The following is an 18169-nucleotide window of genomic DNA, read 5'->3' on the forward strand; positions in this document are numbered from 1 at the left end:
TACAACGGATAACAATACAACTTGCAATCAGAAGAATAGTGTGAAGAAACCAATTATGTACCACTCATTCAACATGGCTACGTACTCCTGACTTGCATTCCTAATTTGTTGGCAAGGGTTTCCATGTACACCTCTGTAGTGCCGTCAGTACGAACCCAAGCCGAGCATTGTTCCTACTCACCGGTCTCATGCCTCAGCCGCCAATACTCGGTCAGTAGTTCTGTCAACTCAGCTTGGCTCTTCTTCAAATGTTCCGCCATCTGGTGAACTTCTCAATATCGCCCGGTCAACAACATCGGATACTACTTACCTGCCGCTCGATCTCGTCCGCCTCAGCCCTGAGCTCCTCGACCTTCTTGTCATTAAGCTGTCGGTCGACGACCATCTTCTCGTACTCCTCCTGCAAGCGCTCGAGCGTCTGCTGGCTCTGCGCGCGTCTCTCCTCCGCGTTCTGCTGGGCGCGCTCGAGCTTCACTTGTGCATTGGAGAGCTGCTTGTGTACGCGCTGGAGTAGACGTGAGTGGGAGGTTTATGAAGAGTATGGCCTGCGCTCGGACCTCGCGTCGCATTTCCAGCTCTAGGCGCTCGCCTTTCTTCTGGTCGAGCTGGTCTCGCAGGTCGATGAGTGCCTTTTGAGATGCGTCGAGCGCGTTTGTCTCTTTCTCAATTGTTTGAAGTTGCTCGATGCAGGAGCGTACTTCCTGTAGCAACTCGTGTGAACATCTTCTCACTCACCACAACGTAAGCCATACCTTCTCGATATTAAGGAGTGCCGTGATCTTCGTCTGTAGGTCGCGAATCTTGCCTTCGTGTGTTGCGACAGTCTTCTTGTCCTCTGTCGTTGTCACGCTCATCGTGGCGATGTTGCGCTTGATACGCTCTGGGTCTTGGACGATACGGCCTTTAGTACGGTTGATCTTCTCTGTCACTATTGCTGTCTCGTTGTTGACGCCCTCCTACACAGTACGCAGTGACCGTTTGAGCCACTCCAACAGAGACAGGCGAAGCCAACCTACCTTGCGCTGTAGCAGAGTCTCGATCTCTTGCTTGAGCGTCTCCAGGTCTTTGAGGAGCGTGAGCTGTGTCTCTTTGTACTTGATGAGCTGCTCCGTCATGGACGTGTTCTCCTGGCGCAGTGCTTCGCATTTTGGCCCGTCTTCTGCACGCCTCGCTCTGAGGAATCTCAATTTCGTTTATACTCTCAACACATCTCGCAATGCGAACGCACTTGATAACCTCGATCTTCTGCCTCGCCTCTGCTAACTGCTGCGCGACCCTATCGCGCTCCTCGATGACGGCCGCCGAGCGTTCCCTCAGTCCAGATACAAACGCTTCGCATTGTTCAGAGAACTTGACGAAATTGATGAACGCGGAGAAAATGGAACGCGTCCGTTCGGCGTCGGGAGTATAGATGTCCTTCGCGGTGAAGTCGTGGAACCGAGCCGCGTCGGCGAAGCGCTGCCTGGGCTATGTCACTTCATACAAATCATAGTGAAGTGGGAAACACTCACAAGTGATGAAGGAGCATGTTCTGTGACAGAGCCTGGGTATATAGCTCCTGCTAGACCGTGAACAGCAGGTTTGACCGTAGTCGAACAGTTGTACCTTGTTCTCTACCTCCTCCAGGACCATGTCAAGCGGCGGCTGCAGTGCCGCAGCCGTAATCCCTGTGACCTGCTCGAGACACGCACTATAGATACCCATGACGAACTCAGTGGTCGGGTGCGCGACTTGCTCGTTGCTGACCGAGAACCCCCAGCCGTTGAACGCGTCGACGATCTCAGGGACGGACATGGAGGGAAACCAGAACTGCCCTGTCATCGCAGGATAGTAGGACCACGTCGAGAGGGGGGCAGCTATGGGAGGAGAGTGATGCTTCACTTCATGAGTTAGCGTTTGGTTACTGCTCAGTCGATAACTTAGGACGCGTCGGTCAGGTGACCGACGCGTCGCGCCCCCTGCAGCCTCAGAGGCCTGTCTCCATTCTTCCCACATCTTAATCCCGACTCATCTCAAGATCCGTCTATGCTCTATGTTTACATGCTAGTTTCTTATGTCTGCTCCTAAGAATAACTTGGACGAGCTCCGCCGCAAGCAGGGGTTCGGCAGCCCTGCTCAAAGCCCCGACCCTTCTGCACTGAATGGGAAGGTAGCCGATTCCACAACGGTCGTCGCGCCTCTCACTGATGAACCGATTTTAGTCCACGAGGTTCAAGCCGTCCAAGTCACTTCAGACACCAGACAGTGTGACTGGTAAGCTATCGTTTTGTGAAGCTTGCTCGCTCGGAGGTTGAGTCGCGGGTCACAGTCCGGAAACCACCAAACTCGCTGCCAGCTTTTCGTACGTCGGGGTTCCGTAAAGAGAAGCCGCCGTCGTCAGCCAGCAAGCCAGTGTCTGCTGCCAATTTCACTCTGCCTGTAGTCGAGATTTCGTCCGACGACGATGCAGGTCCAATGATGCTGTCCAGGGTGCCCGTCAAGCGCATGTCGTCCGATTCGGCCTACGACCCCGAGTCGTCGTCACCATCGAAGCGTCCCAAGGTCGACCCGCGCACGGAGAAAGAGAACGGGCTGCTCAGTGCGAGTGGCAAGGGCAAGGCGAGGGCTCATCTAGACAGTCTACTGGACCCACCGGTGCGCGATCCCCCACTGTCACCGCGCAGACGGGTGGTGAACGTCGCGGAGCGCACGCCACCACTACCTGGCCTTGCTACCTCCTCGAAGTCTGTACCGCGCTCAGACGCAAGCGAGGCTGAGTGGCCGGACCTTGCCACAATGGTGAGTATCCGAGATACTGTCGTACTCTGACTGGCGGCTCTGGTGAATGCGGCGTGTAATCTGATGCATTGGACGTACGTAATAACGACATGAGATGGAGGACATGGGATGGGTCAATGTCGTAGGTGTCATCCCATGACACAGACGGCAAGGAATTGCCTTTTTGACTCAAGAGACCGCGCTACAGAGGCTCCCGTTCTGTTGCATGAGCAGTCGTATCCTATGCTACTGAGGCGCACATGTTGGCTGTGCTTGGCCTCACTCGACAGTGCGCGATGGATAACACGGTGGCTCCTATGCTCATATGGCTATAATCCTGACAACATTGAATTTCAGAAATCCGGGGATAAACTGGGAAGAATGATAAACAGTAACTTCGAGCTCAACAACGCTATTACCGAACAAATGATGCGGTCCAGTTCTGGCGAAGATCAGGATTGCGATGTGGTATGTTTACTGGAGATATCGTACGTAGACATGCTTGAATGGGCAGATGTGAGTTTCATGGATTTCTCGCAGGAAACTCATTGCGAGGCGGAACAAAGCCATCATGACTGCGAAGACCGCGCTCGAAAGTCGAATCAATCCTCCTGGAGCTCATTCACGGTCACTATCAGCTGCAGTCTCGCCGCCCGTGGACCTTTCCATCTCGCATGCATTGCCACGAAACGCATTCGCTTACGACATGCGTACCGTCGGCGGGAACTATTCCGTAGTCGAAAAGACTCGCTCAAGTGCCCCCACGAAGGACGCGCCTATGGAAATTCCTGATAGTGACGATATCTGGGACTGCGTCCCAGAGCTTCCCATCGAACGCAAGGACGAGAACGCGGAGGAGGACGTAATCGTTGTCTCGACCACTTCAAACCGGGCTGTCGAGCAGTCCTCTTCTTCCTTACGTCGGGCTGTCGAACCGTCCTCCTCCTCGCCTTTCGACAACGCTATTGCTTCATCCTCTACCGCGGAAAGCTCGTCTGCTGCAATATCCCGACACATAGTAGAAGTTGCCGCATCGCATTCCATGACTAGCAAGGTGCCCGTCGAACTCGCGAATACGCCGTTTTACCCCGAGGTCAAGCGCAAACTGCGACAAATCTTCGGCTTGACCACCTTCCGGCCAAATCAGCTGCAGGCTATAAGCACGACGTTATCCGGCGAGGACGCCGTTGTGCTAATGCCCACGGGTGGTGGGAAGAGTCTCTGCTACCAGCTTCCCGCCGTTTGCGACACCGGCAAGACTCGCGGCGTTACGGTCGTGATCTGTCCACTGCTTGCGCTTATGCTCAATCAAGTCGAAGCGCTCAAGGAGAAGGGCATCGACGTCGTCTATTTCAATTCGGACCAAGCTGCGGATGAAAGCAACGAAGCGACCCGTCGCCTCCGCGAGAAAGGGAAACGCCCGCGCATCTTCTACATAACCCCCGAGAAGTTTAAGGGTAGCTCACACGTCAACCAGCTGTTGAGTCAGATGAATAACGACGGGGAGCTCGCGCGCTTTGTGATCGACGAGGGCCATCTCGTCATCAAGTGGGGCCGGGACTTCCGTGAGGCGGTAAGACCTCTTGTGCACGTCTCATGTTTGCTCGCTCATACAGTCCACTATACAGTACAAGTATCTCCAATGCTTGCGACAGAACTTCCCTGGGATACCCATCATGGCGCTTACAGCAACGGCGACGCAGCAAGTGAAGGAGGACCTCATCCGTATCCTTGGTATTCGCGGGTGCAAGGTGTATTGGCAATCAATGAATCGCCCTAACCTCAACTACGAGGTGCGACCGAAGAAGACAGTCGAACGAGAGATCGTGAACTTCATTCGTACATACCACCCGGACGCGACGGGCATCATCTACGGGCGGAGTCGGCAGACGTGCGAGAACCTTGCCAAGAAGTTGCGCGAAGACCATGGTTTCAAAGCCCGTCATTTTCACGCGGGGTTGCAGCCCGCAGACAAGAAGGACGCCCTCGCACAATGGCAGAACGGGCGATGTAAGATCATCGTCGCTACGGTGAGCAGGATGGTGGTACAACGGCACCGTATAGTGTCCTGATGAATGAGTGGCACATAGATTGCGTTCGGGATGGGTATTGACAAACCAGACGGTGGGCGTTGTAGACAATTGTTGTGTGCTGCAAGGCTGATGAATGAGCGCAGTGAGATACGTGATCCATCACGATCTCCCCAACGATCTAGACGGGTAAGTCATTCGAGGTGTGCTGAATGGCTGTCTCATTGGCTGTCTAGGTACTATCAGGAAACCGGTAGGGCAGGCCGCGATGGCAAGCCCGCAGACTGCATCATGTGTACGTGACGCAGTTTGGGATTTTGTGACTCTCCTTGACGTTAACATGTCCTGAAAGACTACTCCTTCGGCGACGTGAATCAGCGACGGCGCCAGATCCGTGACAACAGGGAGTGCAATCCTAGCGAAAGGGAGCATCAAGAACAAGAGATACTACGTGTGGCGCAATTCTGCCAGAACAATGTCGACTGTCGTCGTACTCAGGTCCTCGCATACTACAATGAGACTTTCGACCCCGCTCTATGTGATGATGGTTGTGACAACTGCCGGAATCCGTCCGGGATCGAGGAGGAAGACGTCACGGAGATGGCCGTCAAGATCATTAATCTCGCCGAGGCTCTCATCGACGATGGCAGGTTCAATGTTACGAGGAACCAATTGCTTGACGTCTTATGGGGGAAGGCAAACGCCTCAGCCAGGGGTTCGAGTTTCCAGTCCCATGAACTCTTTGGATGCGGTAGGAGCTTGCCCCGTGATCGGACTGAGCGGGTAGCAGATCGCCTTGAGAATATGGGCATCTTCCGGAGCGTCTCAAAACAAAATGGCGAGTGGAGTGCAGCCTACTTAGAGGTATGTTGTCTACAGGATCTATCCAGCGCATATTCATTGAGCAATTCGCAGATGACCCCGAAGGCCCGTGATTTCATCAAGAGGGATCAGAGGCTGGTCATGAAGTTTCGAGCGGCTCCGCCGAAACCGGCCAGCAAGGCCGCCGCCGGGACTTCACGACGTCGCAAGCGGCCCTCAACAACAGGAGACGAGCCGCCTCCCGCCGGTCAACAATCCAGGACGACAAGGTCTGCGCCCGAGGACACGACCATGGACCTCTATCAAGACGATGACGTGTTCGACTTTGGAAGCCCGAAGAAACATACGACAAGAGCGCAGACTCGAGCAGCAGCCGCTGCACCTGTCGACGAAATCGAGGACGCAGATGACGACGACGACGATCCGGAACGACCCTACAAGCTGTTGGACACGCTGAAGGATGTTCGAGCACGAGTAAGTGATGATGAGAATCACGTTGCGGACATCACTTAGCTTATGTTTGTGTAGGTTGCCGAGGAACGTAATATCATTGACCCAGTACATATCATTGGCGACGATGACTTGTTCATGCTAGCCACCTTGCAGCCAACTGGTTCGTCCCTGTTGTTCCCTTCCCAATGTTAGTGTATGAGTCTAATCGGGTCTTCCAGACAAGCCAAGTCTTGATGAGGCACTTATTGATGCAGATGTCTCTGAGACCTTCTGGGCATGTGCTCAGGAGTTTCTCTTGTGTTGTAATGGAGTGGGATTCAAGGCTAAGTGAGGTATATACTCAGTATCTCTCTTGATATACTCATGGCAAACTGTAGTTCGAGTACCTCATCAAGTGCCATGTCTGCAGCAAACCTCCGCAAATATACTTATCAGGGAAGAACATAGTGGGAACTGTTTGATTGCTAAATCTTTGTATCATTTGGATGTACATACTACTGTCATAATTGTGTTCTCCTATGACTCAGCTTTTGTAGAATACAGCAGGGTTCTTTGTATGTGTCATAGTTCTTGTGATATCATACCATGGTCCTAATAGTTCTCATCTATGTCATGATGTCATGAACATAGTACCCAGACTGATGTGATTGCACAAGCTCAATTGGTGTACTTATGATGTGCCTGACCATGATGCAGTAACCTACAGTACTCCACCACAGCTTCATAGCAAGACTGTCATGTGTTGGCAACACCTCAAGCCACAAGACTGGTCTGAGAGCAGCACACAGGGGGCCTCTCCCTTTGTGCACCTCCTTTGCTCAGGCATCCATTATATCCCTGCACTTGATGCAACACAACAAGGATGCCTTGGGAAAGCTGATTGAATTATGATATGTACATGGTAGCCTCATGGTTCGCTTTAGCAGCTTGCTAGGAACCTACTCCTCCTTTCCGCATTAGGGGCCCGGGCAGCTGTTTGTCGCCCCTACTATGTGTGCGCAAATACCGACCATCGTGACCTCCGTCACGTACGGTTTACTCATACTTGTACAAGCAACCTCTGAGCAAGCACTAACAGCTAAGCGGAGCGAAGCGAAGCAGTCCCTTGTCAATATATCAATTTCGGTAATACTAGATACAGCGCAATATTGACAATATCAGCCACTGCGTACAGGTCAGACTGATACAGTTGCTTGTGCCCCTGCGACGTCTCGAGGGGGTGATATTGCATCTGAAAGGACACGGATGGCTGTGAAGCATCCATTGTTAGTTCTGATGTGTGACGCTCGTATCCTTGCATCTAGACGGACCTGATGATACCTCCGCCCTCATAATTGATCTCCGCACCATCCAGAGAAACTGCATCGCTGACGCTGAACACAGACAGGATGGCCGCGGCGGCAATGAAGAACGTGCCTTCGGCAAGCATCTGACCAGGGCATACTCTGACACGTCACTTCCATCAATACAAGCATACTTCACGGATATCAAGCTTCTTACCGTCGGCCGTAACCAAATGCGAAGTCGCGAGGATCAGGATTGATCTTCTCCCCGCCTTCATTCGGGGTGAGGTAGCGCTCTGGGTGGACCTTGTGTGGATCCGGGTACAAGGCAGGGTCATGCATGATTGCCCTAAACGTTGGACAGTTCGGTCAAAGATCTGTCTCTACACGACCCGGCGATGATATGACTCGCCATGTATTCCCCAAAACTGTTGCACCTGCCGGAATCCGATACCCTCGGTAGTTATCGTCTTGCCTCACCTTGTGTGGTAGCGCTGTGGATATATGTTTGTTCAGCGATCGTCGCGCGGAGGGCCAGACTACATACACAACGGCCCAACTGGGTTGATACGATGCGCTTCCTTCAAGACAGCGTTGAGGTAAGGCAAATCCTTGCGGTCGCTAAGCTTCGGAAGCCTCGCGTGGCCGACGACCTGGTCAATCTCGGATTGAGCTCTTCGTTGGATCTCTGGATGTTGAGCCACGATGATAAGGAAGGAATTGATGACGGATACTGTCTGTGCGCAGGTGAGTGAACATCGAGCAGCCCTTCTTGAGGTTCGTACCGTATCTGACCCGGCTATGTACCGGTGGAGTGCTTGATGTCAATACAGAGACTGCCTTGAGGTATTGTGAGGGCGTACCGGAAAAGAACGCTATGGCGTTTCTCGAATACATATCTTCCTCGTCAGATGATGGGTCAGGATTTTTCTGAATGAGCTCCGCGGCGAACGAAGGTAGAGCGGTTCCTTGGGCCTACGCGATAGAAGTCAACAACGCGTCCACAGAACAAGCCTAAAAAGACCTTACCACCTGTTCCTTCACGAGATTCCACAACTCCTCCATGATCTTCGTGTCACGCTCTTCATGCTCTCTTGCTTCCTTCTTAAAGCCCGCACCCGGAATCCATTCCGGGATATGCATCACTATTTGATGTCGTCATTTTGTGCCGGTTGAACACCTGGTAATAGTCTGGACTCACAGAAAGGCAAGCTGTCGACCAGGTAGGCGCCAGGAGCGGTCATCCTCGAGAACTCGTCCATGCCTTCCTGGACAGTGCGCAGGTGAGGATCATCACAGCTGTCGATGATTAATCCGTGTGTGATCTGCAGTACGACACTCGCTACGAGCCTGGGTCACTGTCAGCTAGACAGCGTCAATCCAGTCAGAGGTATGGCGCACCAGCGAATATGGCGCGAGAAGTTGCTGGGATCTTGCGCCAGCCGAGAGACGAGTTGCGCGGCCTTCGCTTCTTGAATCGCATGTAGCATAGGCGCATTACGAACATTGATCATGCCCAATATAAGCTTTCGCCCTTCTTTGTGGCGATCTCCGTACTGCATCAGTGGAGTGTGTTTAGCGGATCCTGCTCTGTTCTCTCGATGGGTAAACACAGTGTTGAATCGTCAGTCAAACACGTACAGTTCTCCAGCCATCGGGATGATTGGGCGATCAGAGTATATCGCGCCTCTCTTCTCGAGCAGATCGGTGATAGCCTCCCGAGAACTCAGGATAATAAACGAGCATTGAAGCGCGGAAACGTGTATAACATCGCCTAGGGATATCGTAAGTACCTTTGATTCCGGCCGTTGACCGTCGATTGAGGTAGCCACACACCGTAAGTCTTTGCCCATTCGGTGAATTTTAGCCAGCTGAACGCGGTAGGAACCTGCAGTGCGTTCCCTAGAACAGGTAGTCCGCGAGGGCCAGGAGGTAGCGGCGCACCGCGCCGATCATATGCAAGCTTGTATACGACGAAGGCGAAGAAGAAGCAGCCCAGCTGGAGGAAAATCATCTGAAGACACGCGGTGCACGTAACAGTGCGGAGAGGTATGCTCCTCAACGGTTCGAATCGCGGGTACCTCGGGATAGTGGGGATATATGCATAGTTCGGTCCTACGCATGTCGTATAAGTATCAGTCTCGCGGCATTCGACTAGAGCAGTCGCCGTTCAGGTTACCCCAGGGTTACTCCACGCGGTATGTCGGCGCGGGGCACAGCCATTCGATCATACATGTCGGCTTGGTATCAATCTCCATGTTATGTCATCAGAGATCTGAAACTAGAGTGTTTCCGAAACGCACGGAGCAGTCCTTGGGATCGGTATTTTCAGTGAACCGCTCCCAAACCGCTCCGCCCACTGATTTTGGCAGGCCACTTGAAATCGGTGAAACGCCAGACGCCCACTCCGCACACTCTCTTCCGCAGTTACACAAGACATCCGACTCGGAGTCTCCGTCGCTGTGTGATGGCGTATGCACAGGCGTACACGTGTCGTTCGACGTCTGTCGAAATGGTTTCCAGTTCCCAGCAGCACGCCGACGCTGCAGGCCCGATTTCAGGTACTACGCGTACTCAGGAAGACTTGGCGCGACCTGGGATTCTCAGCGTTCAAGCTTAGCCCCGTGCCGTGCTGGAAGCGATGAGACCTATGCCTACCTGTGCTCCTCGTGTCTCCAAGTCCAAGGACCAACACACTGATCTCGCGGGAGCTGGGCAGGTTCCAGGCTGAGCGCTGAGGCTAGGCTTGTGCAGCGGTGGTGCAACCCTTCCGATGAGTCGCTGCCAAAGCTATACTAGGAGGGACTTCGTCAGAAACGGGGACGAGAGTAGCCCGTGAGGCCTGAGGCTGTAGCGGTTTTGCGATGCATCTGCTGGACGTTCTGTCCCCACTGCAACTCGTTGGCAACTCGACCGCAACAGTGAACCGATTAGAATCTTTTAGTAGCTACATTGCATACGATAAGTTAAGAATATGAACACTCCATACTGACCATTCAGGCCTGATAAATACCCACAATGTCGTCACGTCTCCTCCCACTTGAACGGACTGTACCATCCGTGATCTCCTACTTCTTCGTGCAAGCTCGCCATTGACATATGTTGGGGATGCGTCAGCCACGCTGTCGTCCCAAAGAGTCGGCCCGTGAGTTCGAGCAGCTCTTCTAGCGTGCAAACCATGTGCTTCAGCACCTCTAGCTCAGCGAATGCATAAATAAGGGACAGGCCCATCGCGTGAGGGTCTTCCTCTCGTGCATGCCTGATGCTGTCTTGGACGTGCGATTCCAGGGTCTCAAGGGCATGTTTTGGTGACGGCAGGAATTGAGGTAATGGTTCTCGAGCGCGGAATGCATGCTGACACGCGTACAACGTGATGCACACGCAGGACATCTATACATCGACGTGAGCATCGATGTTACTGGGGTACCCGAGAGACACTCACGAATTCGCGTCGCTCATTGAATACATTAGACACCGCCTCTTTACGAGGGATGTTCTCTCTGATTTTGCGCAGTCCGGTCATCGCATCGAGCAACTTCTGCACGATCGTGACTGTCCTACGATAGTGAGCCAGTGGTTTCTATGTCGTGTCAGACGCTGCCTTTGCACCCTGTGAGAACGGGAACTACTGACTGGTACGAGACTAATCTCATCATGCATAGTCGTAATCAAGGCGTTAAGAAGGTACAGATTGTACCGAATCTGCAGCTCCATCTTCAGTGTTTTGCGTTTGTCGTCATAAGCGAGGGCAGGCTGCGCGCGGAACATGTGGCTGTCGCTGACTGTCAGCACATCGTACGTGGAAGCGCCACTCAAATACGCACTGGCTCAGCGTCATGTAGAGCTGGCTCAACAGTCCAAGTGTCCGAGCTGTGTCTGAAAGGAAGAGGACCTACATGATCTGCGATCAGTTACAGACCAGTATAGTCATGGCGGGACTACGCACTCTGCAATGTCTGGGGAAGACGAGGCCATTCATAAGGAGCGCTGCAACGATACCAATGGCAATCATGAGTGCACGTATTCCGGCAAGCGCTACCGACAACACGTGAGAAAGCTGAAGACTAAGACGTTGACTACAGACTGACCGATGATCGACTGTGTTGTCGGATTCACGTATTCTGCGAATGCAATGATGGGTAAGGTAACAGCTCTGCGGGAACACCATCAGGCTCATCGTCAGAGAAAGATGGTGGATGCAGCATACGCAGGAACCGCCAATGGTCCAAGGTTAGCTTTCATGCTAAGCCACGTGAATGGGATTTCCGCAGCCTATCAAGACTGAGTACTCGTACATCCACTACCAATGAGCAGTGACTTACAGTAACCATGATGGTCAATCCATACGGGTTGGTGCGGCAGATGCGCCATACCTAGAACCAGCTTAGCGACTGCAACATGGTTTGCCAGGAAGACTCACTATGTACCCATAGAGAGCTGCTGTTGCTGTGCCGACCTATGATGACAGCGTCGGGACTGAGTGCGGAGTACACTGGTCGACAGAACTGTACTGACCGACCGCAGGTAGCCCACTCGCCATGTTGCTCCGGTGCTCGTCTCCAATACCCACACGTAGCTGCATATCTCATGAGCCGCAGGTCACATCAGCCGGCAGACGACATACCTGATGACCATCCACTCGCCATGCCACGAGGAGAACCAAACACGAGCTGTGTACACATATCATGAAACTGCAAACGCCAGCATTCAAACCTAGCCTACCTGAGTTGTTGACAGGGAGGAAGGCAGGCAAACTGAGAACGGCCACCCCGATCGCGTTCTTAATCGCATGCCGAAGATGGGGCGAATGCGTCACGCTCCTGTAGCTTCTTGCCATCCGCAATCTCAGCCGGATCATCCACGACTGGGACCAGAGCCACGTCACGAGGTCCGGAATCGAGCCGAAAAACATCCTCTTCCTCGACCGTGCTGCCCGCTCCTTCGTACCCAAGATTGAGAACGACAACCCTCCGGGCAAGCGACTGTTGCCCATGAGGGGAGTGTTCAGGCTGTATCCCTTTTCGAGCAGGCCCTCCGCAGTCTCCGCCAGCGTCATGCTCGCTTCTGCGTCATTCGGTGTCTCCCAGCCTGTTCCCTTGGGGGCCGAGGCTTGAATCTGCACGGTGGCGTCGCCAGAGTCGGATATCAGGTGACCTTGCGCTACCCCGAGCCAGGCCAGGGAGATACGCGGGTACCAGAGGCGCACATGGGACTCTTCGTACTGCGTGTACATGCGGTCAGCAATTTGCAGCGCTGTACGCATCTCCTGTGCCATCTAGTGGGTCATGAGTAAGTAACCCGGGTATACCGCACAATTTTGAGTCACGTCTTACCTGCAGCAGGGCGATCATAATGAGACTCCCGTCGAGGACCCGCTTCGGGTACCGCACGTCCTTGCCCATTTCTCGCGCCTCCAAGTCCATTTCGTCGAAGACATGTCCGAGCTTCTCGCGCGCCTCATCGCGCGCCCTGACGAGCTCCTTGTCAGCCGTTCGCAACGAGTACTTCACCGAGGTTGAAGTTGGTCGGCCCGCGGGTGCACTGTACGTGCTCGTATCCAGATCGAACGCGACGATGATCACGAACTCGACCGCGCGCATCGCGCCGACGATCGCGTGTCCGAGCTCAAATGCGGGCGTCTCGATCGCGGCCGTGATCCGCTCGTGCGACGCGAGCGACTGGAAGGCCAGCTTGGGACTGTGCCGGAAGGAATTGCGCCGCGACGCCATGGGCGAGGGAAGACGAGAAGACGCGCGTGTCATTGTCATGGTGGGAGTCGACTTCGGGGTCGCCTTCGGTTTCTGGCCCGTGGACATGCCCCACGCGAGTTCGCGCCGAAGGTGTTCTACGATCCCAATCAACGGGCGGATGGATTTCACTGCAGTGGGTGTCAGAGTACGTACGAACCACAAGGGGCCGCATCTAGCTCACAGCTGAGCCGTCCAACCCGCATCTCGAACGCGGCTTGCGAATACGTCTCGTTGAGATGTACCGAGCGCTGAAATAACTGGTTCCGCAGCTTGACGTATTCTTCAGGTTCATCAGTCAAGTCTTTCCCGATCTGCTCGAGGCTGGCCGCCATGTACTTCTGCAACAGAACGAAAGTCGCCACCATTTCCTTCTCGAAGCTAGAGGACGACCAGCGCAGTAATGTCATAACAACGAGCAGTGAAACAAGGCTCAGACACGCAGGAGTGATGGCCGCGTAGAGGAAATGACCAGAGTCCTCAAGGACCTTCTACAGAGACTTGAGTATCAGCCTAGGTGCCGCAAGCTGTGAGAGAGCTCACCGATCTATCTCCAATGTCGAGAGTGAGTAGCCAGACTGAAGCGAAGAGAGAGATCCGCATGGAAAGCGTCAGACGAACCAACCGGCTCTTGACGAGCCCCGCTGTGGGATGAGTTGTCAGTGACTGTCGACACAAGGACGACCACGGGTGATCTGTATGCCCTGCCGTTCAATCGCGGCCATGCTTACCCTCGAACTGGCGCGTCGGGACTGCTCGATATCATACCGATCCCAGCGTCACGACCAACGCCTTCTGTAGAGTTTGAGACGCCGGGCGAAACCGATGTGGAAATAGCTGAAGCACTCGCAGGCGTAGATAATAATAGCACCCACTGCGCATGAGCGCACAGCACGAGGGTAATGTAGGACGCGCGATGGTGCGTCCTTCCTCTTCCGATACGCCGCATATCACCACTAAGCACAGGGGGAATACAAATGCTTACCACAGAAGCTGATCGTCACGAGAAAGACGGAGCAAATGACCCTTGCGCGAGCGGAACCCTCTCCGGCGAGGGACGCGACATACTTTCCGAGTGTCGAGAACCCGATCCCGCAGAGTGCTCCGGCGATGTTCAACGCGGTAAGTTCGAGCTGCTGCGCCAAACTCTCCTGCACGCCGAAGACGAGTGCTTGGAAGGGGAGCACGAGAAAGGCATAGCTACCACCGAGTCGGGAGACAGGTCGTATGACGATCGTCAGGCAGCAAAGGAACGTCGAAAGAAGACGAGCAAGGGGGCGTCGCTCGAGATACTGGCTGGCGACGTAGGCGAAGTTCGAGCGAGCGGATTTGAGGCATGGCAACATGTCTGGCGTTCCGAGAAGTTGTTGATGCGATGGCGGGTCGTGAACGTTCGAGGCAGGTTATAAGTACGCTGCCTCATGTCCAGGAGATTGTCAATTCGATATCATTCCGGCTGAGACGAGTGAAGGGGCGCTAGACCATCTGTCGCGTAGGTCGACTCGGAGGACGTCGAGGAGCAAGTAAGGAGGCGCCCGTGTAGCGGCTAAGTGAAATACACTTGTCTCAAAAGACAGAAACTATTACTTACTACTACCTATACTTAACTGCTCCGAGGAGTCCGACCGCGAACTCGAGTTCCTTCCAGTCATGCATAATTCGAAGGCGCAAGTACTCACCAATTTAATTGGAGACTGTGCATAATACCCATGTCAATCCAAGCCTGAAGAACGATAATCGCCCTGCAGCTGAACGCCGGTACCAGGGCAATCCCAGGCTGTCCATTATTCGCCGTTCGAATCCAAAAATATCTGGTCAAGTTCTTACTTTACAGTAATTGGTTCTTATATAGTCAGGAGGGTTCCCGACACAGCGGTGCTAAAGCTAACATGCCCTACTACTACCTGGATAACAATGGGCTGGTAAGGAGGACCACTATGATAGCGTGAATAGGGATCATACTCACAAGAGGCCTAAAGTAAAGTACCGTGCTGATGAATTGATGAGATCGATGTCGAGCCGCGAGCGGCGTTTATCAGGGGCCACACGGCGCAGGCGAGTATTTTCCTGTGTCACAGCCTCACAGGAGTGTGTAGGCCCGATAACCTCTCAACAAGAGCGAAGTAGGACTATACATGCAATGGGTAACAGGTTCAAGACGACCGAGTTACGGAGGACCTACATATCCAAATAGAGACAAGCAGTTTCTGTCACGTGTATCACGCCGCGGTGTCGCGTCGTGCCCCTTGGGCGGCCCATCTTGGCCCTTGGGCCTTGGCGTACATACTGTACCCACTTTGCGATCGACCTCAACGACTGCATGTACTAGAACCTGCGATCTACGTCTTAATATCAGTATTGATCATTCAATAACGCCTTGCTTGAGTCAGCTGCTCGGCCGTCGCTCGCACTGTCACCTCACACCTCTCAGCTGAAGCCTAACTTACCGGATCACTGCTGGCCATGTCGAGCACGGGAGCGCACCTGCTTTCCCTGAAGGTGATGAGGGTCTCGGTATGTCAACTTTGACCTGCGAATGTGATAGCTGTCATTGAGTAACTCGCAGCGACCTTCTGTAGCGAGCGCATGGGAACCCTTCTACTCGAGCTCTCCGTCGTTCTCTGCACACTCTACCACCTCCATAGTATCACTTCAAGGGAAGACAGCTCTAATAGGTCACCCGAAGACGCTCCGCGACCTCAGCCATGTTACCGAAATGCTTATGCTACCGTCCTCGTTCGGAGCCATCCAGCTTGGAGAGACATTCACGAGCTGCGTATCAGTCAACAACGAAGCAAATGTCCCGGTTGAAGCTGTCACCCTGACTGTGGAAGTGCAGACAGCGTCGACAAAGACCGTGTTGGCGGAGTTTGGCGGCGAGGGACAGCAGTTGGGCCCGGGCGAATCGCTAGAGAGGGTCGTGAGCCATGAGATCAAGGAGTTAGGCCAGCACGCATTGGCATGCACGGTATCGTATCGTATCCCCTCCAGCACACGTGCCTCTACAAGCACGGATGGGATCAACTCGGACATGCTCGTCTTCCGAAAGTTCTACAAATTCGCTGTGCGTGCATCGTTCACCGCTATTCCGCGCTATCGCTGAGGCTAGGGATATGGGATAGGTGACGAATCCCTTGTCTGTAAAGACCAAGGTGCATGTACCACGGGGACCGTCTGCCCTGCTCTCTCGCGAGGAGCGGGAGAAGGTCTTCCTCGAGATCCACATCCAGAATCTTACGCAAGACGCAATGTGGCTGGACCGTATGCATCTGGAGTGCGCCGAAGGCTGGCAATACCAAGACGCAAACATGATGGATAGCGGTGATGGCCTTGGGAACGAGAGTATGTTCTCCGGCTCGATGGCATTGATGCAGCCCCAAGATATGCGGCAGTACATATACATCCTCTCCCCGTCTCAACGCGCCGTATTCCCTGTACCGCACCAGCCAGGGACCATCGTACCCCTCGGACGACTGGATATCTCTTGGAGATCATCATTTGGGGAACCAGGGCGGCTCCTGACATCGGTTCGTGCTTTGTGAGGTGTGACTCCAGTATACTGATGACATATCAACAGATGCTGTCTCGCCGAATACCTCTCATACAAGCCCCAGCGCAGCCAGCTCCAATCCCACCGCCCAAACAACCCGCATCTGCCATTCCCCTCCACCTGCAGCGTTCCACATCCGTCGCTCAACCCGCTCCTTCACGTCCTCGATCACCTCAGCCTAGTCAGAGACCCACCAGCCCTCCTAGCAACGTCCCATATCGATCGAGCTCTCCGTTTCGCAGCCGCACGGTGCCTTCACCAGCCCCACCTGCGTCCGCACCTCCAAGCACATCGGTCTCTGCACCGGCGCGTCGCCCGGAAGACGTACAGCTAGACCTCGTCGTCCGCACCATACCGCGCGAGTCCGTCAGGGTAGACAAGCCATTCACAGTCGCCTTCACCGTGAACGTTGCCAGCCCAGTGCCTCTCCCTCGTCCAGGAGAGCCCCGACAGGCACGCGTACTGTCATTCGCGGTACAGCACACACAGCCTCTACGACCCGTCACCGTCCCGCTCGTCTCCACCACGTTCGCGGCGCCGAACAAGGCGGAGCCCCTGAGCCCTCGTATGGTGTCCGGCATGTCGACGCCGTCGCCCTTCGGGACGCCGCAGAGAGCGGACTTCCAGGACTTCTTGGCGCAGAGGCTCCTGGTGGCATCGCCGCGCGGGACGAACACGGACGACGATGCGCAGACCGAGACGGGCGTCGCTGGGACGCCTGCACTACCGGGGGTGCCTTCGCACATCACGAAGGTCATCCTGCCGCCGCCGTTCGCGGACGGCGCTGCGGACGGGAAGGCCTCTGCCCGCACCTCGCACATCGTGTATCAGGGCTCGTCGGCGCTCTTCTTGCCCCAGCTCAAGCTAACGGCGCCGGCGGGCATTTCGGGCACTGGCGAAGGGGGCGCGTCTGCTGCGCCCGGTCATGAGAGGAACGTCAGCACGAGCACGGCGGGCAGCGCGGACAGCGAGCTGCAAGATTTCTCGAGGAGCACGTCGGTGAGGGTCGTCCGGTCTCAGGACTTCGAGCTGTCTTATCTGCCGTTGCGGGCCGGGTTCGCTGCGTTCGGTGGTTTGCGGGTGTTGTTGATCGAGGACAGGATCGTGGATGAAGGCGAGGAGGTTGTCGCGGACGTCGCACAGGATCACCCACAGCTTAGGGTGCTGAAGGAGTGGGACGTGGTCGGAGAGGTTTGGATCGAGTCGTAACTTATGCTGATCATTTGCTGTGGCTTTGGCGTCGCCCTGGTCGGTTATAGGACACCGAGTTCTGAATTCTCTCCAGCTTTAGCGCGGTGGCCACACGTCCTCAGATGTCCTCAATTGGACCCAGCGAGAAGCGCTCGTTGCCGGGTGTCCTGCAACCCAATGACAGCAAAGACACTGCACACATCGGACCGCTCAGGATAATGTGGTCGCTCCTTCCGTCGTCCAGTAGCTCGGAGATTGTACAGGAACCCTGGTCTCGATCTCCGCGTGCTCCTCACAACGTGCAGTTGGCTATATCCGACCAGTAGGTCAGATCAA

The 18169-nt window shown here is 54.5% G+C and overlaps 5 protein-coding genes across 5 annotated transcripts; 2 read left to right on the forward strand and 3 right to left on the reverse strand.

The window, feature by feature from the left end:
* Positions 1-4: 4 nt before the first annotated feature.
* On the reverse strand, positions 5-1929 carry C8Q71DRAFT_317325 (Nuf2 family-domain-containing protein). The gene is made up of 9 exons (XM_047917766.1): positions 1606-1929; positions 1512-1558; positions 1229-1462; positions 1017-1173; positions 753-956; positions 558-701; positions 311-505; positions 182-260; positions 5-133 (listed from the first exon to the last, which is right to left on the reverse strand). Exons 1-9 carry the CDS (start codon positions 1819-1821, stop codon positions 78-80), a joined length of 1332 nt encoding a protein of 443 aa, XP_047774247.1. The 5' UTR covers positions 1822-1929; the 3' UTR covers positions 5-77.
* Positions 1930-3799: 1870 nt separating this feature from the next.
* On the forward strand, positions 3800-5480 carry C8Q71DRAFT_716207 (P-loop containing nucleoside triphosphate hydrolase protein; the record flags this gene model as incomplete). The annotated part of the gene is made up of 6 exons (XM_047921087.1): positions 3800-4330; positions 4386-4787; positions 4848-4881; positions 4934-4976; positions 5024-5082; positions 5140-5480. Coding segments are annotated over 6 exons (1410 nt in total), but the record flags the coding sequence as incomplete, so codon positions are not given.
* Positions 5481-7141: 1661 nt separating this feature from the next.
* Positions 7142-9585, reverse strand: C8Q71DRAFT_317452 (cytochrome P450). The gene is made up of 12 exons (XM_047917767.1): positions 9182-9585; positions 8987-9119; positions 8747-8935; positions 8547-8695; positions 8375-8490; positions 8209-8320; positions 8131-8144; positions 7893-8082; positions 7758-7839; positions 7563-7694; positions 7373-7507; positions 7142-7311 (listed from the first exon to the last, which is right to left on the reverse strand). The coding sequence occupies exons 1-12, from the start codon at positions 9357-9359 to the stop codon at positions 7194-7196; spliced, it is 1548 nt and encodes a 515-aa protein (XP_047774249.1). The 5' UTR covers positions 9360-9585; the 3' UTR covers positions 7142-7193.
* A 599-nt stretch (positions 9586-10184) lies between these two features.
* On the reverse strand, positions 10185-14677 carry C8Q71DRAFT_784034 (Fusaric acid resistance protein-like-domain-containing protein). The gene is made up of 16 exons (XM_047925011.1): positions 14078-14677; positions 13636-13736; positions 13277-13583; positions 12679-13223; positions 12068-12620; positions 11970-12015; positions 11861-11921; positions 11766-11801; positions 11668-11718; positions 11553-11617; positions 11434-11498; positions 11292-11380; positions 11170-11237; positions 10979-11117; positions 10788-10925; positions 10185-10735 (listed from the first exon to the last, which is right to left on the reverse strand). The coding sequence occupies exons 1-16, from the start codon at positions 14436-14438 to the stop codon at positions 10370-10372; spliced, it is 2991 nt and encodes a 996-aa protein (XP_047774250.1). The 5' UTR covers positions 14439-14677; the 3' UTR covers positions 10185-10369.
* Positions 14678-15360: 683 nt separating this feature from the next.
* Positions 15361-18108, forward strand: C8Q71DRAFT_317607 (uncharacterized protein). The gene is made up of 4 exons (XM_047917768.1): positions 15361-15606; positions 15659-16156; positions 16215-16619; positions 16670-18108. Exons 1-4 carry the CDS (start codon positions 15556-15558, stop codon positions 17849-17851), a joined length of 2136 nt encoding a protein of 711 aa, XP_047774251.1. The 5' UTR covers positions 15361-15555; the 3' UTR covers positions 17852-18108.
* Positions 18109-18169: the final 61 nt, after the last annotated feature.

Source organism: Rhodofomes roseus, assembly GCF_022264815.1.
Source record: "Rhodofomes roseus strain CIRM-BRFM 1785 chromosome Unknown C8Q71scaffold_28, whole genome shotgun sequence".
Taxonomy (NCBI): domain Eukaryota; kingdom Fungi; phylum Basidiomycota; class Agaricomycetes; order Polyporales; family Fomitopsidaceae; genus Rhodofomes; species Rhodofomes roseus.

What these genes read in the sequence shown, in the direction of transcription:
- C8Q71DRAFT_784034 (XM_047925011.1), bottom strand. Translation starts at nt 14,438, where the DNA reads ATGTTGCCATGCCTCAAATCCGCTCGCTCGAACTTCGCCTACGTCGCC. An exon ending in TCGACATTGGAGATAGATCG is followed by an intron (nt 13,584 to 13,635) that starts GTGAGCTCTCTC and finishes AAGTCTCTGTAG; the next exon opens with AAGGTCCTTGAGGACTCTGG. An exon ending in TTATGATCGCCCTGCTGCAG is followed by an intron (nt 12,621 to 12,678) that starts GTAAGACGTGAC and finishes ATGACCCACTAG; the next exon opens with ATGGCACAGGAGATGCGTAC.
- C8Q71DRAFT_317325 (XM_047917766.1), bottom strand. Translation starts at nt 1,821, where the DNA reads ATGACAGGGCAGTTCTGGTTTCCCTCCATGTCCGTCCCTGAGATCGTC. An exon ending in AGACTCTGCTACAGCGCAAG is followed by an intron (nt 957 to 1,016) that starts GTAGGTTGGCTT and finishes CGTACTGTGTAG; the next exon opens with GAGGGCGTCAACAACGAGAC. An exon ending in AGCTGGAAATGCGACGCGAG is followed by an intron (nt 506 to 557) that starts GTCCGAGCGCAG and finishes CGTCTACTCCAG; the next exon opens with CGCGTACACAAGCAGCTCTC.
- C8Q71DRAFT_317452 (XM_047917767.1), bottom strand. Translation starts at nt 9,359, where the DNA reads ATGATTTTCCTCCAGCTGGGCTGCTTCTTCTTCGCCTTCGTCGTATAC. An exon ending in CAACCCAGTTGGGCCGTTGT is followed by an intron (nt 7,840 to 7,892) that starts GTATGTAGTCTG and finishes ATATATCCACAG; the next exon opens with CGCTACCACACAAGGTGAGG. An exon ending in ACAGTTTTGGGGAATACATG is followed by an intron (nt 7,695 to 7,757) that starts GCGAGTCATATC and finishes TCCAACGTTTAG; the next exon opens with GGCAATCATGCATGACCCTG.
- C8Q71DRAFT_317607 (XM_047917768.1), top strand. Translation starts at nt 15,556, where the DNA reads ATGTCGAGCACGGGAGCGCACCTGCTTTCCCTGAAGGTGATGAGGGTC. An exon ending in GAAAGTTCTACAAATTCGCT is followed by an intron (nt 16,157 to 16,214) that starts GTGCGTGCATCG and finishes GATATGGGATAG; the next exon opens with GTGACGAATCCCTTGTCTGT. An exon ending in CAGGGCGGCTCCTGACATCG is followed by an intron (nt 16,620 to 16,669) that starts GTTCGTGCTTTG and finishes ACATATCAACAG; the next exon opens with ATGCTGTCTCGCCGAATACC.